The following is a 15989-nucleotide window of genomic DNA, read 5'->3' as shown; positions in this document are numbered from 1 at the left end:
ATTGAGTGTAAGAGACATGCTGTTGATGAGACGGAGCAGGTGGTCGGTAAGAGGTTGAGAGTACCGTCATAGTATGTTGTTTTCCCCTTCATGGCTGAGACCAAGAGGAGGACGTCCATCGATGGGACGCACCCGAACTTATTCAGGGAGGTGGACAACGCCAAGTGGAAAGCGTTCGAGACGGAGTGGAGGAGAATTATCCTCGGGTAAGTATTGTATGATTTTAATAAAGCACTGTACGCTAACTCGTCTATGCTTATTTTAACATTTCCCTATTTTTTCAGAGTTAGCTGCACAATAGGTAACCGGACAGTCTCGGACGCTTATAAGTGGTTCCACGATATCACCACTTCGGGAGCTTGACTCGCCAACTATGTAAGTGAACTATTCATTTCGTGTTTTTTATGTATACGTCATTTTGTGTTTGTTAAATGAATAACTCATATTTTTTTGGACTTTCTTGATGCAGCAAATCGACCTGGCCATGACTTGCTGCGAGATCGAGTTCAAAGACATCCAAAATCATTTGACGTCCATGGTCAAATCATATTAAACATCGAGTTCCTGTGTGCCGTTACCATAGAGTATCAGTCGCTCCAACTTATGGGTAACGAGTATACGGTACCAGAATATATTCTCGAGTGGGTCATAGGAATGTCGTGGAGTGTCGAGGGCGAATCATGGGAAGGTTGTACACATATGTATAGGGATGTCAATTGGGCTCACCGGCTCGCGGCTCGTCGGCTAGGCTCGTGGGCTGTTCGGCTCATCAAATGACGAGCCCGAGCGATGTTTGACACAAAGCCAGCTGGAGCAAAACCTGGAGTCTGTAGCTGTTAGGGATGGCAATCGGGCTCGCCGAATCGGGCCGCCCGTGGCTCGGCTCGGTAGACCCGAGCCTAGGCTCGGGCCGAGCCCCATTTTGGGTACACGGGCTTTGCCCGAGCCGGCCCGTGAGCTCGCAAGATTTAAAAAAAAAAAATTTATCAAATGAAGCCTTAAAAGGCAGCAAAACTGCTGCCTTTAAAAGGCAGCAGTTAAAGGCAATAAATCTGCTGCCTTTTAAGGCAGCAGATTAGAAGACTAATATTAAAAAAAAAAAAAAAAAAGTTGGAGAAAACGAGCCGCCCGGTTCGGCCCGTAAAAAGCCCGAGCAAAAGCTCGGGTCGAGCCTATTTTTTTTGGCCGAGCTTTTGCTCGACCCGGCTCGAGCCCGCAAAAAAGCTCGGCTATTTTAACCGGGCCGAGTCCGAGCCGAAATTTTAGGCTCGCGAGCCGGCTCGGCCCGACTCGTTTACACCCCTAGTAGCTGTAATTGTTCCTATGATGGCCAGACGAGCGAGGATGACTGTACAGGAAAAATTGCAGATTGTTCGGAACACGACAACAACGCGACAGTCCATAAGGTAAGTGTTTGAACTTTGTTGCTTTCATCTTTCAGATTTAGTTTTTAGCTACACAGTACTGAATTGATCCATTCTTGTTCAATTGTAGCGACGACTGTGGCATATTTGCCATTAAGTACGTTGAATTTTTAAGTATAGGACATAAGATTGATGGAATCAACTAATCGTGGATACAAAATTGGAGAAAGAAACTAACTTGTGATTTGTTCGAATTTAATGGTGACCCGTAAATTTGTCTTTGCCCAGATACCTAGTCTTCAAATTACCTTATATATGGTACATGCAATACCTATGATGTGCCTCGAGAAAAACTTCAGCAATACCGTTTATTATAGACTGTCCCCGATCGGTTACAAAGGCAAGGTCTTCGACTTCCCCAATCACTTTCCTCAATTTAAAAAAGAACCAACGCATAGACAGATCATTCTCATTGTTGACTATGCCGAATGCAATAGGGTAAATTTGGATGTTAGCATCTTGACATGTAGCAATAATTAATTTACCTTGATATTTAGCTTTTAGAGTTATACCATCAACTAGAATTACGGGTAGCATTGCATTTCGAAAGCCCTGAATACATTGTTCGAGAGCCATGAAGAAATACTTAAAACAATTATCGCCCCCATCTCAATAAAAAATGTCGTGCCAGGATTAGTTGTCCCCATGTTATGGCAATACCTTGCCAATTTAACATAGCTCTCGTCAGTCGATCCCATTAAATCCTCCAGCGCACATTCTTTGACCTTCCAGGTTTTCTGGTAACTCATGACCACTCCATACTATCGACGAACGTCATTAATGATGTCCGAAGATCTGTAGATCGTCTGTGAGTCCTAATACTTGTGCATTATCCGTCGACCAATAAACCATGCTCGAGCTTGCATGTGATCATTTCGACAAATTCTCACTTCGCAAGTATGTTCCCGTGCATATTTCGAACTATAAAGCACTCATTCGTGTCTATCTTAGTCGCTCTCAAGCGCCAATTGCAATTGTCGTCAACGCAGGCAACTGTCAATAATGACTTGGTTGATTTCTTTACCTTGAATTCAAAGTTTTATTTTAATATCATTAGGTGCACAGCTTCCTGCAAATCTTTCTTGGTTTCAAGTAGTTGCTCGACATACAAATCCTCATCATCGGGAGCCACACGCGAAGAATTGGAGGACGATCCACTTGTTCCACCCCTGAGCTCCCACCCCGCTCAAGTCTATATCGAGATAAAGCAATTAAATTTTTATTTGTAAAATCATTTATATTTTCGTTTTCCTCAACTGTCGACGGAATTCTGTACGTAACAGTGACTTCATGATCAGTAGCAACTGTTTCAGGAATAACCACATCATCTGCATGAACTATCTCCACCGTCTCCCAAAAATTTCGGTCATTATTATCCGCTCCATTTGAATCTTCGCGTTCACCTTCGACAACATCCTTCTTAACTAAAGTCACGCAAAAAACAGTCGGAGTTCTATACATTTATTCAATTCTAATAGATAATTCAATTCAACATCATTAGTAACAAATATAGGTGGCATCAGAATGGACAAATCCTCGTAACTATTGAATAAATATCTCAGTTGCATATCGTACTAAAAAGAATCAACATTCAGCTTATTTTGCAAATCCTGGTACCCTTCCGCATATGATGTACTCTCTATTACGAGAATTGCAATACAACCACATACATCACTCGTCCATCTTCATTCTCATCTATTATTTTTATTCAGTTCAAAATCACCGAAATAACAGACCGGGATTATCAAATCTGCATGATGTTATAGAATTTTTTAATCAATTACAACAACAAAAATTCAGATATTTAATCAACTTGTAATTAAAATTATAAGACAATTACCAAAACAGAAATTAATAATAAAAAAATTTGTAAAACAGTCGGGAAAAACAGTCGACTGTGGAGTGTTTTACAGCCGACAGTCAGCTGTTAATGTGGAAACAGCCGACAGTCTTTTGACAGTCGACTGTCTGCTGTCTAACAATTTTCGTTAACATCCTACAGTTAATTGCCGAACTGTTTATTTTGCATATGACTTTTTATTTTTCTATGGTTCTAAAGAAAAAATTATAAATCTGTTAAAAAAAGTTTCTAATAACTACTTGTTATTTAACTACTCAAATATATGCTAATTTACTCAAATCGAAATTAAGCATGTGTAAAAATATACTTACCGATTTGAAGTAATTGATCTGAAAAAAATTCTGACTTCGACGTTTGAAGTTTTTTGATATTTTGAGGTTCAAGCAAATGAAAAATGAGAGTTTTTTGTGTTCGAAGCTCGTTCTGCAATTTTATAAGTGAGGAAGTGTTTGGTTTTTGATTATTAACTAAAAGGGTAATAATGTCTTTTAAACTATCCAATATTTAATAATTACATAATATATTAAGGGCATCTCTGTCTTTTACCATTCAAGAGGTTAATGTAATAATATTCAAGTTTTTAAAAGTCAAAGTGGAAATAAGGACCTTTGATTAGGTTAATTTTAAAAGTACCCCATTGGTTGAAGCCGACCTCACTCCCAAAAACTTTTCCATGATGGATCCAACCTGGTACCCTTGGTTATAATCTTTAATAACAAGCAACCCCTTTTTTGGGTGGATTATAGAGATAGAGATTTACTTGAGTTTTGTAAATAATTGATGTTTGTTGGGTTCTGATACCCAATAAATCTCGGACGGCTCAACCCGGCCCATTTATATTAGCTCTTGGATAACTTTGTATCTTGGCCCATTTAAACTTATAATTGGTCCAACTAAAAAACCTAACCTAGTCTATATATATGGTCCCTTTTTGCCCTAGCCATTTTGTGCAGTTTTGTGTGTATGAGAGGAGAAAAAGTGTCATTGAAAGACAAAATCCGGCTGTCTTTGTTGTGCCAAAACCAGTGACTTCCCTTTCACTTTGTGGTCTCTTCCTTGACTCTTTGGTGGTGTTTTCGTTTTGCCTTTGTGGTCACAATTCGTCACTATTATCTTGTCCTTTGTGGGTGAGATTGAAAAAGCAACCGAGATAACTATATTAGTTGTGGATTAGATCCGTTTGGATTGGTTGTTCGGTAGAGAAGGGTAACGTGAAATTGAGCCTGAAAAACAACAATTTGACGATCCTTAGAGCAAACTTCGACTACAATGTTAATTTTGCATCTGCATAGTCATTTACTTAGAGAGACACATTTAACCTTATTATTGGTCCGACTAAAAAAACCTAACCTAGTCTATATATGGTCCCTTTTTGCCCTAGCCGTTGTGTGCAGTTTTGTGTGTGTGAGAGGAAGAAAAAAGTGTCATTGAAAGAAAATCCGGCTGCCTGCCAAAACCAGTGACTTCCCTTTCACTTTGTGGTGTCTTCCTTGCCTCTTTAATGATGTTTTCTTTTTGCCTTTGTGATCACAATTCATCACTATTATCTTGTCCTTTGTGGGTGAACCGAGGTAATTGGTTGTGGGTTAGAGCCGTTTGGATTGGTTGGTCGGTAGAGAAGGGCAACGTGAAATTGAGCCTGAAAAACACCAATTTGACGATTCTTAGAGCAAACTTCGACGACAATGTTAATTTTGCAGCTGCATGGACTTAGAGATCGATCAAATATTTTTCAATCAAGTTATTCTTCAAATAATATCCCATCCATCGATTGAAACATGGAGCTTGTTTCTCTAAACTCGAATATCCTGGTCGATTGAAATGCGAAAGATGAATTTGCTTGTGCATGCCAGCAAAATTTCATACCTTCAAATGACGTGCTCTATTTTTACGTTGAATTGTACAATCTTTAGCTTATAATAATACTTTAAAATGATGGATTCAAATTTGAGAAGTGGGAAGTGGAACCACATTCTTATTTGTCAAAATGTGTAATCAAAATCATCAACAAAAACTTTTGCAGTTCTCAGGAAAGTGGAGGTGCTTTCCTTAAGAGGCTTAGGGCTTAGGCGATACTTCTTCCTCCCCTTGAAGCTCACCATCGCTGTTGTACACAAACCTGGTATGCTTACTGCTAAATATTGCCATTGTCTTCTCTCCATCCACGCTTATCTTTCTCATTTCTTGGCACAACTCATCAACCATTCCTCCTCCTCCTCCATAATCATACTCCTCGCATTCTTCCTCTTCTCCTTCATAATTGTACTCGTCCTCGTATTCTTCTTCCTCATCTTCATCTCTAATGCTGCTGGCATTAACCTGAATAGACCATATAGAAGATGCATCATCTTCATCATCGTCGTCAGTACATAGCTGCTTATCTTTACTACCTCCCTGGTAAGTCACCACAGAGGAACACTCCAACCCCTCTGATTTCTCTGAGAAATCCAGTGCCCTTGTAATCAGATCCTTCTCACTTTCATTTCCCTCTTCTTTCTTCTCATCAATTCCATTCTGCGTGCACACACAAAATGAACCATGAAGTTTGATAACAAGGCAAAAAGAGTAAACAAAAGAACAAGAAATCAAATAAAACAAACCTGAGAAATCACAAACTTGTCTTCAACTGGAGATGGGGTGGCAGAATTCAACTCTGCGATATTTAAGATTTGGGGCGTGTTTGTAGGAGTTGGAGCAAGAAGATTCGTGGGAGAGTTTACCAGGCACTTGAGGTTAAACAAAGGCCTTTTTTCTAGGGAGATTTTCGGAAAATTTGCCTCCTCTTCAACTTTCTGCAGAAGGGTCTTGGCTTGACCTCTCAAAAGCGCCTCACCCGAGCCTGGTGTGAAAGTATACTTGGAATGACTCTTGATTCTCTTTTTGGACATTGTTGATGATGGGGTATCTAGATTCCCCATTGCAAGCCCAACAATTGGTGAATCATTTGTAATATCGATAAGGGCAGATCGATCTTGTTGCTTTGCACTATTCCTCTGCCTTGTTCTTGTTACAGACTTCTCAGATTCCTCAATTTTGCCTGCAAAAAAAACTCAAAAACACAGAAAGCCACATCAAAAATCAATTCAAGAAAAGCTGGCTCTGAATCAAGATTACTTGTCCTGGATATCTTGCCATTATTAGTGTTTTTAGCATCCAAAGTCTGTGATCTAGTGACTCTTCTGGTCGATGACGGGCTTTCCATGGAGGCAGTAGTGTTGATGAGCCAATCAAGAAATCCTCTGAAAATATTAGGTTGGTCGCCAGAAAATTTCTGAATTTTGATAGATGTTTTTTGGACTATGAAGAAAAGGTTATATAGAGAATTTGGGAAGAGGGATTAGGGCTGAAAATAGGAAATTCGACCGTTAGTGCGTGTTCTGGCGGCGTGGCTTAACGTTAATTGGAAAACTAGCCGTTGGGATTTGAATGGATCCTGGCGTCCGGTTCTTGTCATACAGTTGGGTTCGGTTCGTGGTTGCTTCATAAAAAGGGGAAAATTGCACCTAGCGTCCTAATCTTTTTAGTTAGTGCAAATATATCCCAAACGTTTCACTTTTGGCAGCTGAAGACCTCTGGATGACTTCTATTCAAAACTCCGTTAGTTAAACCATTGACCTAATTTTGACCTTTATTTAACAAAATTTTGGATGGAAATCGTTCAAATAGCCTTCTAGTTAGAAAATTATTTGGATGTTAATTTCAATTTAAATAATAATGAAAATTAACAAGTTTTCAAGTGATTATTTATAATTATCTAAATTGTTTAGATATTAAGAATTACAAAAACGTTCAATGCACGACATTATAGACATTGTAATATCCTTTTTATTTTACATAATGCCTTTATTTGGTGGGAATTAAATTAACAGTTATGTTATGTGTACAATTAATTTGACAGAAAATTTGACAAATGATGATGTGATGTGTATTTTGGCCCTTAATTTGAATTTCATTTACCAAATTAAAGGCGAAAATGCATGACACGTCATCATCCATCAACAAAGTGTAAACAAAAAAAAAATGTGTGTGATTAAAATTAATTGTTGACTTTAACTTATATTAAATTTTAATTTTAATTTCCACAAAACTATGGCAATAAAACATTAAAGAAATTAAAATAAAAAACATATTTGGTCCTTAATCTTAAAAAACATTTAAGATGTATCCCTAACCTTTAAAAATGGCACCAAGAATGTTTGACAAATTGGCATGTTCCCCCGTTGACAAAATCTTGAATCATTCTTTAAATGAATTTTTTCTATATTTATGGAGATTTTTTTATTTTATTTTTTATTTTTTTGTTGTGGGGGGAGGGGGGTTGTAGGGGTGGAGTTGGGTGGGAGTGATGAGCCAATTTCCTTTTTAATTTTTTAATCTATTTTTAATGGTATTTATTTGCTCTTCTGAAAATATTGGATTTCCAATGTAATTTGCCTTTACTTTTTACTTTTTTTTTTTTCCACTTAGGACTAGATATAGTTCGGTTTAGAACCGAACCAGATCCGAAATTTTTGAGTATTTAGTGAGTGGAACCGTCGAGTCTAAATTTAATTATAAAACCGTTAAGGTTCGGTTTCATTTGGTTCAATTCGATTCCATTCGGTTCTTGGGTTTCGTATAATAATTAAATTTTTTAATATTTATAAAGTTACATTAATTTAACTAATGACATGTTTAATCTTAACTCTTACAAATTAATATAATCCAATCTTATGTGTTTTTCGCGTCTTTTTTTACTGAGTTGTTCATAGACTTGATTGTTAAAATCACAGGAGAGAAAGATAGAAAGTTTACAATAATTAAGAGAGTCGTTGTTGAGTTTCAATTCGATTTCTCCAAGATGGTAGAAAATGGTACTATGGTAGAACAATATATTTGGGTAAAACTTAGATCAATTTGATTAAATTGGCTTGGATTAAAAATTAAAAATAGAAAAATCATATTTTTGGATTTGAACTAAGTTAACTAGCAAACAAATTTATTTAAAAATAATAATATGACTTATTTATAAAATAAATTAATTAAAAAAATTAGAGAGATTTAATTTTTTATTCAGTTCTTGTATTAGAACCAAGAACCAAACCAAATCCGTTGATTCTCTATTCAGATACTCATTCGAATATTTAACTTAGACCATGTTTGGTATTGATTTAAATCAGATTTCAATCTAAGTTAATGTTAAACAATCTATTTTGACCACACCTTTCATGGAACTCACAATTTTTCAATTGCACATTTCAAAAGTTTTTATTAAAATCTACTAAAAATTTAATTTTAATCCCCACCAAATAGGGGCTTAAGGAGAATAGCTCGGTCCTGTTAAGTCGGTTCGAGAGTTTTATCTAACCCTAGTTTTGCTACCTTCTTTTCTTCCTCCCTCCCCTTTTCTCTTGACAATTTATCATTTTATGGATACGTTAGGTATAACTTTTGAAATTCAAAAATTATTTTTGAACCCATTTGACTATTATTATGAAAGAGCTTCTTCCAGTTAGAAAATTTTGGTCCAATATAATTTTCTCTATAAAATTATTTTTGGCATAGAAAGTTATTTTAGAATTAATTTATAAACAAAAATTAAGATAATTTCATCCAAAAACTCTTCTAAAGAAAACAAAAGCAAAAACAATGCTAAATGGGACCTAAATGACATTAACTGTCAAATTGAACGGATTCTATCAATAGGGACGAACAATGCCTATTCCTTCAAATGTTGACGATTTAAAGATTGGGATACAACATTTTGAAGGTTGAGGATTAAATATGCAATTTTTTCCAAGAAATTAAGCCCTTGCTTGACAACAATTCTAACGAGGTTTTTCTTTTTTTCTTTTTCTTTTTTTTTTTATTTGGATAAAAATGAGTTTTGAAATAATAATTTTTTGAAGAATGTGTCGTAAAAAAAAAATTGTATTTACTTGCAAAATATTTTATTATAAAAATATAATAATCATTCAATTTCATGTGATTTTATCCTATGTGCTTATTTGATAGGGATTTTGTTAATTGATTTTTTTACCATTAGAGATAAAGTGTGTCCTACCTATAAAAGAAGAATTCAAAAATGACGGTTGGAATAGTAAAATAACAATAAGAGTTCAAAAATGACGGCTGGAATAATAAAATAACGATCCAAAAATTAATTTTAATTGTGTTTTAAATTGTACCAAACATGCTCTTTATGTTCTAAATACAGTAACACTTCAAATACTTAAAGGACATGCTAGTGTTCTCCAAAATGTGCATCGAAGATACATTATTACACGAGTTATTTTCTCGAACACTTTGAAATAGCCTTAATGATAATGTTAATTTTATGATCCTCGACTTGAGCTACTCCAAATACATTTAAAAGACAATAGCAGAACTCCAAACTCTACATCGAACACATTCTGAAGGTAAAATCTTATCCGTACTTCGATATACAATATGACACTCAGAAATTATCAAAATCTTCGCTCGTGATCATACGTTAAATCCCTACAACTGATAAATGAGTAAAAAAAACTGCCAACTAAACTTTTTCCGGGAAAAAAAAAAGAGAAAAAAAAACCTCAATTGAGTAGAAAATTTATTCAACAGAACAGGGTCTGGAAGGAGGGCGTCGGTAAAAATTGGATTAATACATTAAGGCTGTCTGCAATCTGCTCCGACTGCCTCATAGATGGACTTGTAGCCACCTTTCTCTAAGCATTCTGCGAGTTCAGTCTAAAAAAGAGAGGAAAACCGGGTCAATTATATGTAGATAGATAAAACCAGAGTGCAATTCTATGCAAATGCCAGACCATTATGAAGATCAACTGATCAAGTTCATCATCACGCTTAACCAATTTGACTCGTCTCTTCCTAGAAATTACCCTATACATTTTTGTCCGGCCATCATTCAAACTGCCGAACAACTATTTTTCCCAAGTCTAGATATACTTCAACATTATCTATAGTTCAAGGACTCAAATTTCTCGAGTAGTTAAACGTCTACCTTTATTTTAGGTATAAGAGCAGGCCCGCCATATGCAAAAGAAGTATACAGCTGAACAAGAATTGCCCCGGCTCGTATTTTCTTGTATGCATCCTCACCACTGACACAGAATACTTAAGCTCAGCGATGATGAAGAAAAGATGGTAGAAATTACAATGGCAAATGGTAAAGTATTACTACCTGCTAATACCTCCACAACCTATCAGAGGAATCTTTCCCTATTGAGGAATGCAAAAATGACATCAATGGAATGTACAAACCCAAACAAATATCCAAATCAAATAAAAATAAAAATAAAATCATTACATATATTGTAAAATGAAAATTAGATATGCGAAAACACTCAACATTCGAGAAATATGCTACATGCAAATGTTGGTAACCTTCTGCTATTGTTCCCATAAACTGCAAAATTTTATTGAAAGTTTTGAGTGTTTATCTCAAGCTATTCCTGGTTCATTTGTCTACATTGAATAATTTCTTCATTATTTGTTAAATTAAATTGATTTGCACTAAGCATGGAACTATCTGTTCAAACAAATACATGAGTTGCGAAAATAGCATACCTTTGTCAGAATATACATATCTTTCAGTATATTTGTGGATAAGTCAAACAGTGGCTTCCCACTCAAGCCTCCAGTTTCCTCAGAAACTGGATTTTTACTAACAGGATCTGGTCTTTGAATTGTTGTGTTTGATATGATCTACAAGCATCAAAATACAAAATGATTAAGCATGCCAAGATTCTCGGTCATCGTGCACACTCAAAACTATGGACTTGAGAGTAAGTGGCTTTCTCTTTCCCTTTTTTTTTTCCCTTTCCGGTGTGAAGTTTGGTTGGGGTTGAAAAAACCAACCGTTAGGTCATAAACTGCTTTATATGTCTATTCCATAAAAAATAATTTAATTGTTTCATATTCACCGGATCATACCATATACGTTGCCAACAAGGAGTCGAGAGATAGAATCATGGATATATTATTTTAAATCAATAACCAGAAGATGGCAAAATGGTTGAAGAGACGATAATGTGTCAGAAAAGACATACCAATCCATCTACTCGAAGAGCAAGAGCAACCTACAGGAACAGAACAAGTAATAAGGGGGCCGTGAAGGAGAAAACTCATTTCAGAAAATAAATATGTACATACTGCTGCAATATCTTCAAGATCTTGTTTAGACAAGTCTGGAGCAATTTTCACAAGCAAAGGAGGTGGGCCTTCCTCACCCCATTGCATTTCATCACGAGCCGCTTGAACCTTGGCAAAGATAAAGTTAAAACTACATCCTCAACGTAGATAGGCACTGTATTCTCCAATATACATTAACTAATCAGATTGACAAAGAGTAAGGTCAAAACCTTCTTAACAAGATCTTTCAATTTTTTTCTCCCCTGAAGTTGGCGCAGTCCAGGAGTATTGGGAGATGAAATATTAATAACCTACAAGGTGAGGCTCCGTTCAACAAATGTGTCCAAATATGAAGTAACAAATTTGTCATTCATCATTTCAGTGTACATCTTACACAGCAGTTATAAATGGATATTTCATTCGAAAACAAAACAAACATATCTACTTAGATTAGTTTCTGAATCTAAGAGAATACGCACATGAAACTTCGAAGGAACAAATAAACTGGACATGTACCAAGTAATCAGCATATTGGGATAATGTATGAACTCCTTGTACATAATCCGCTGTAGCATCTTCACTGGTCTTATTTTTTCCGAGATTAACCCCCAAAATTCCAGGACCAGCTTTCCCTCCATGTACAACTTCATCGCCAGCAGAAGATGTAGTGCTTGACGTTTCTAACTTCCTCTTACCATGTTGTGCACCCAACCGCTTTGCAACAACAACAATTCCTTCGCTATTGAAGCCACATCTATTAATTATTGCACTGCCACAGATATAATCAGTTTAATGCTAATGGTTAATTGGGTAAGGAGGTCAATACAGACTAAGGAAGAAAAAAGAATTTAAACAATCTTGTTTATCGTATCCAACATTATCCAAAATAGCATAGCAAACATGCATTAAGAGTTTTAAACATGAGATTTGCATTAGAAAAATAAAACAAAGCTTTGCATGCCATACAGCGTAGAATACACAAAAAAACTAAACTTTAATCAGTAAAAATAGGTTAAGCTGTGCACTCTTACCCTTCCTCAGGCAATCTGAATATACGAGGCTTTGGATTCCCCTCCTGTGGGGCCGGAGTAACCGATCCTACCTCCACAAACCCAAAACCTAAACCAAGTAAGCCCTCAACAGCCTCAGCATTTTTGTCAAAACCAGCAGCAAGACCAATAGGATTGGAGAACCTCCTTCCCCAAACTTCTAGTTCCAATATTGATGGGTCTGGCCTTTTCTCTATTGGGACCCATCCACGAGCTGCAGCAGAAACAGCCAGTCGGTGGGCAACCTCTGGATCCATAAATGAAAAAAATGGATTGACTAGTTTCGTTGCATTGAAAAGCCAGCCACTGCGCAATCATCATATGTGTTGTACAGGTTATTCCCACAAATTTATAGTTACAAAGAATATTTAAACTGTGATATAACTTGAAAACATTTTGATTCCAAGCACCTAGAATATGAATAAATAAGAATTCAAATCGTGCCCAACTCTAATTTTATTAACAATGTAAACAATGAAATGTTTCTACCGTCTACATTGGCATACAAATAGATTTATCGAAAATAGTTTTCCGAGACACTCAACAAATTTTAGAAATTTCAATGTGATTTAGGCATTTCACATAACTAATGAATGTTTTGACAGTTTCCTAAAATAAAGCACTTCCAAGCGGAGACTTAGAAGGGAACAGACAGATAAGTTTTAATTCTTAAGGGATTACACAGCAGCAAATATGACCATCTTTTCATTGATTTCTCTCATTCTCCACATTCAATTTACTTAAATAAATAAATAAATAAATAATAACCCTCCATAAATGAAGCCTCCATTCTCTTACCGAGCATAGCCTTAAAAGAGTCAGTTTTACGGGAGGGGAAGGAATATTATAAACCCCTTCCAAGGTAAAATATGCACATGGCGAAAACTTCCAAATTTTCTTCCTATTTAATAGTATTCCTCGAGCTTTCTTAATAAAAAACCACAGAGACACCAGATTTAATCATCAGAGAAGCTTCTGAAACAAAATATGCAATATGATACATGATTAACAAGTCAAATCAAACTCTTTATTCACTTTTGGGTTAATGTTAGACTACAGGTTGAAAAAACGCCCTTCATGAAATTGAATCAGAATACCAGAAAGTAGCTTCATCCACGGTACTGGCATAGGCACCTCCACCTATAAGCAGACCCATGGTGGCTCCCGTGAGTAACATACCCTGCAGTGCAAGTGTAACAAGTTATTATTCAGATTTCCTTTTTCCCTTTAACATAACAAAGAAACTAATTGGTTCTCAACTGAAAACCGAAGCACAATCCAATAGAAGTCATAAAAATTCAATATTTTGGCATTGTGAGATTGAGTAACTCAATTTGTATAGTATCGTCTAAAGTCTAGCAAAAAAAAAACTAAATTTATAGAAGAATACCAGAATAATGGAACAATTCTTAATGTAATTATAGTCCCAAGAGTGTGCTTGCTCGCCAGCCATAACAGACACATGAACTAAAGGAGCCCTTCTCCAATTTTATGAAAACCCAACTTTTTTATGCCTAAAAAGATAATTTTTGCCTAAAGTACTTAAAAATAGGGATAAAGGGTAAAAAGATTACCTTTTTGGAAAAATGAGGAGCTGTCTTGGGAATATTAAGAGAATTAGCACTCGAAGCGGCAGTGGAAAAATAATACCTTGTAATATTATTTGATTTAAGCTTCCTAGATATATAGCATTCTCTCTTGAATTTCATAGCAACCCTCGCAGCCATTTCTCCGAGAAAGAAGAAAAAATGTGTTTACAACGGCTTCACCTCAAAAGACTAATAATTGTGAGCGATTGTATTTACATAAGATTATCTATACAAACTCATGGGTGCAAAGAGAGCGGTCCTAAAGAAAGGTCTCTGTATCTGCGAGTGAGTGGAAAAATTTGCAGCAAAAATGAGAAGACAAGGGGAAGATGAAGACTGCTGCGTATTAATAGAGTATTCCCGGATCAGGACTCCACGTTTTCAAAACCGGGTCGAATTGACCGGTTCATCAGAAAAAGTGAAGCGGTTGGAAAACTATGTATTTTAAATTTGTTAAACAAATAAATTAACTTGCAAAATACATTCACATCCACTGATCCATGGACTCAAAATATATTTGAGTAATGCTATACGTATAAGTACTGTTGATAATATCTATTTGACAACATCGTATTCATTCATTTTAAATTTATTTTTTTTTACATCAAATGTTCAAATTTTGACAACATATAATTGTCAACCAAGATTATCAATCATATTTGTACAACTAGCTCTATTGAATATGTATAGCCCCTCTTTGTGGGGGGGATTATAATTAGATTTTTAACATATTTTAATAAAAGTTGATGAATATATAATTGAAATATTGTGAATTCCATAAAATATGTGGTTAAAATTCATTATTAATTTTTTTAGATTAAAATCTAAGTTTAATTCGTATGAAACAAGGGCTTAACTTGTAATTCTCGCAATTACTGATAAAATATTAAAAATGGGGAAATGGTAATGTAATATAAAAGAATAGTTGTTTTATAAAACAACATTATGCGAGTTAATTGTTCTAATGGTTACTGAACTTTGGATCATGTCCTTAATTGGTCATTGAAGTTAAAAATATTGAGTTTTGATCACTGAATTTAGGTTTATATTTTCGATTGCTCATTGAAGTATTAAATGTCGAGTTTTGATCATTGAACTTTGAAAAATGTTGTACATTACTCACCAATTAAATATTTTTCAAAATTCAATATTTATTCTAGTGAGTAACATACGGTATTTTTCAAAGTTCAGTGATCAAAACTCTACATTTTAAATTTTCATGACCAATCGAAGATATAGACCAAAATTCAGTGACAAAAACTCGACATTTTAGATTTCAATGACCAATTAAAGACATAGGCTTACGTTCAGTTACTATTGGAACAATTAATTCAAATTATGCCATTGTTTGAGCCCTATTTTGATAAGAAAATATATTTAGGAATAGTGATTTTTTGGAAAAGAATAATTGGCACCAAATGTCCCTACCTTTCAAGTTCATTGTGAAAAATATCCTCATCTTTCATTTTTGATATTTTTACCCTCATTTCAACCTTTATTTACGCTGAACATCATTTTCACAAATTTTTAACTTATAATGACCATAAAAGCTTCACCTTCACCTTCTTCCACAAAAGCTCCCCCACTATACAACTGGCCTCAACCTCAACAGCCATCACCCAACCGCCGCCGACAAGGACATCTCCCATCGCAAAATTTTATTTACAGTCTCGATTGGTACAACACGAAGCAATCCGTACAGGCAATTTTAAAATCGTTTGGTGAAATGGAGGTTTTGAACATCGTGAATGATCGAGCAAACGTAAAGTGCAAGGGGTATGCTTTTGTAACCTATAAAACCTGGAAATCTGTGAAGAAATTATTGGAAAACCTTAAATTTAACATTGGCAATCGTGTGGCCTCGTGCCAGCTGGCCTCAGCAGGTCCCAATAACAAACAAGAAGATTTTATAATGTGCTAGTGAATGCGAGTGCAGAGCAATTGAGGGGTTATTTTG

General features: G+C 35.5%; 2 protein-coding genes across 4 annotated transcripts; both read right to left on the bottom strand.

The window, feature by feature from the left end:
• Positions 1-5001: 5001 nt before the first annotated feature.
• On the bottom strand, positions 5002-6573 carry LOC111401969 (putative DNA helicase INO80). Its single transcript, XM_023029969.1, has 3 exons — positions 6418-6573; positions 5886-6322; positions 5002-5799 (listed from the first exon to the last, which is right to left on the bottom strand). Exons 1-3 carry the CDS (start codon positions 6485-6487, stop codon positions 5344-5346), a joined length of 963 nt encoding a protein of 320 aa, XP_022885737.1. The 5' UTR covers positions 6488-6573; the 3' UTR covers positions 5002-5343.
• A 3075-nt stretch (positions 6574-9648) lies between these two features.
• Positions 9649-14370, bottom strand: LOC111401968 (dihydroorotate dehydrogenase (quinone), mitochondrial-like). 3 transcript variants are annotated; one of them, XM_023029966.1, is made up of 11 exons: positions 14018-14370; positions 13541-13623; positions 12426-12749; positions 11911-12163; positions 11625-11705; positions 11416-11523; positions 11313-11342; positions 10831-10968; positions 10445-10482; positions 10265-10364; positions 9649-9993 (listed from the first exon to the last, which is right to left on the bottom strand). In XM_023029966.1, the coding sequence occupies exons 1-11, from the start codon at positions 14168-14170 to the stop codon at positions 9913-9915; spliced, it is 1389 nt and encodes a 462-aa protein (XP_022885734.1). In that variant the 5' UTR covers positions 14171-14370; the 3' UTR covers positions 9649-9912. The 3 variants fall into 3 exon arrangements, with proteins under 3 accessions (XP_022885734.1, XP_022885735.1, XP_022885736.1); XM_023029967.1 differs by having other exon boundaries at positions 11911-12133; XM_023029968.1 differs by having other exon boundaries at positions 12426-12690.
• Positions 14371-15989: the final 1619 nt, after the last annotated feature.

The sequence above is a fragment of the Olea europaea genome, chromosome 10, assembly GCF_002742605.1.
Source record: "Olea europaea var. sylvestris chromosome 10, O_europaea_v1, whole genome shotgun sequence".
NCBI lineage: Eukaryota > Viridiplantae > Streptophyta > Magnoliopsida > Lamiales > Oleaceae > Olea > Olea europaea.
The sequence above is the reverse complement of the archived record's forward strand: the minus strand, read 5'-3'. Positions and strand labels throughout refer to the sequence as shown.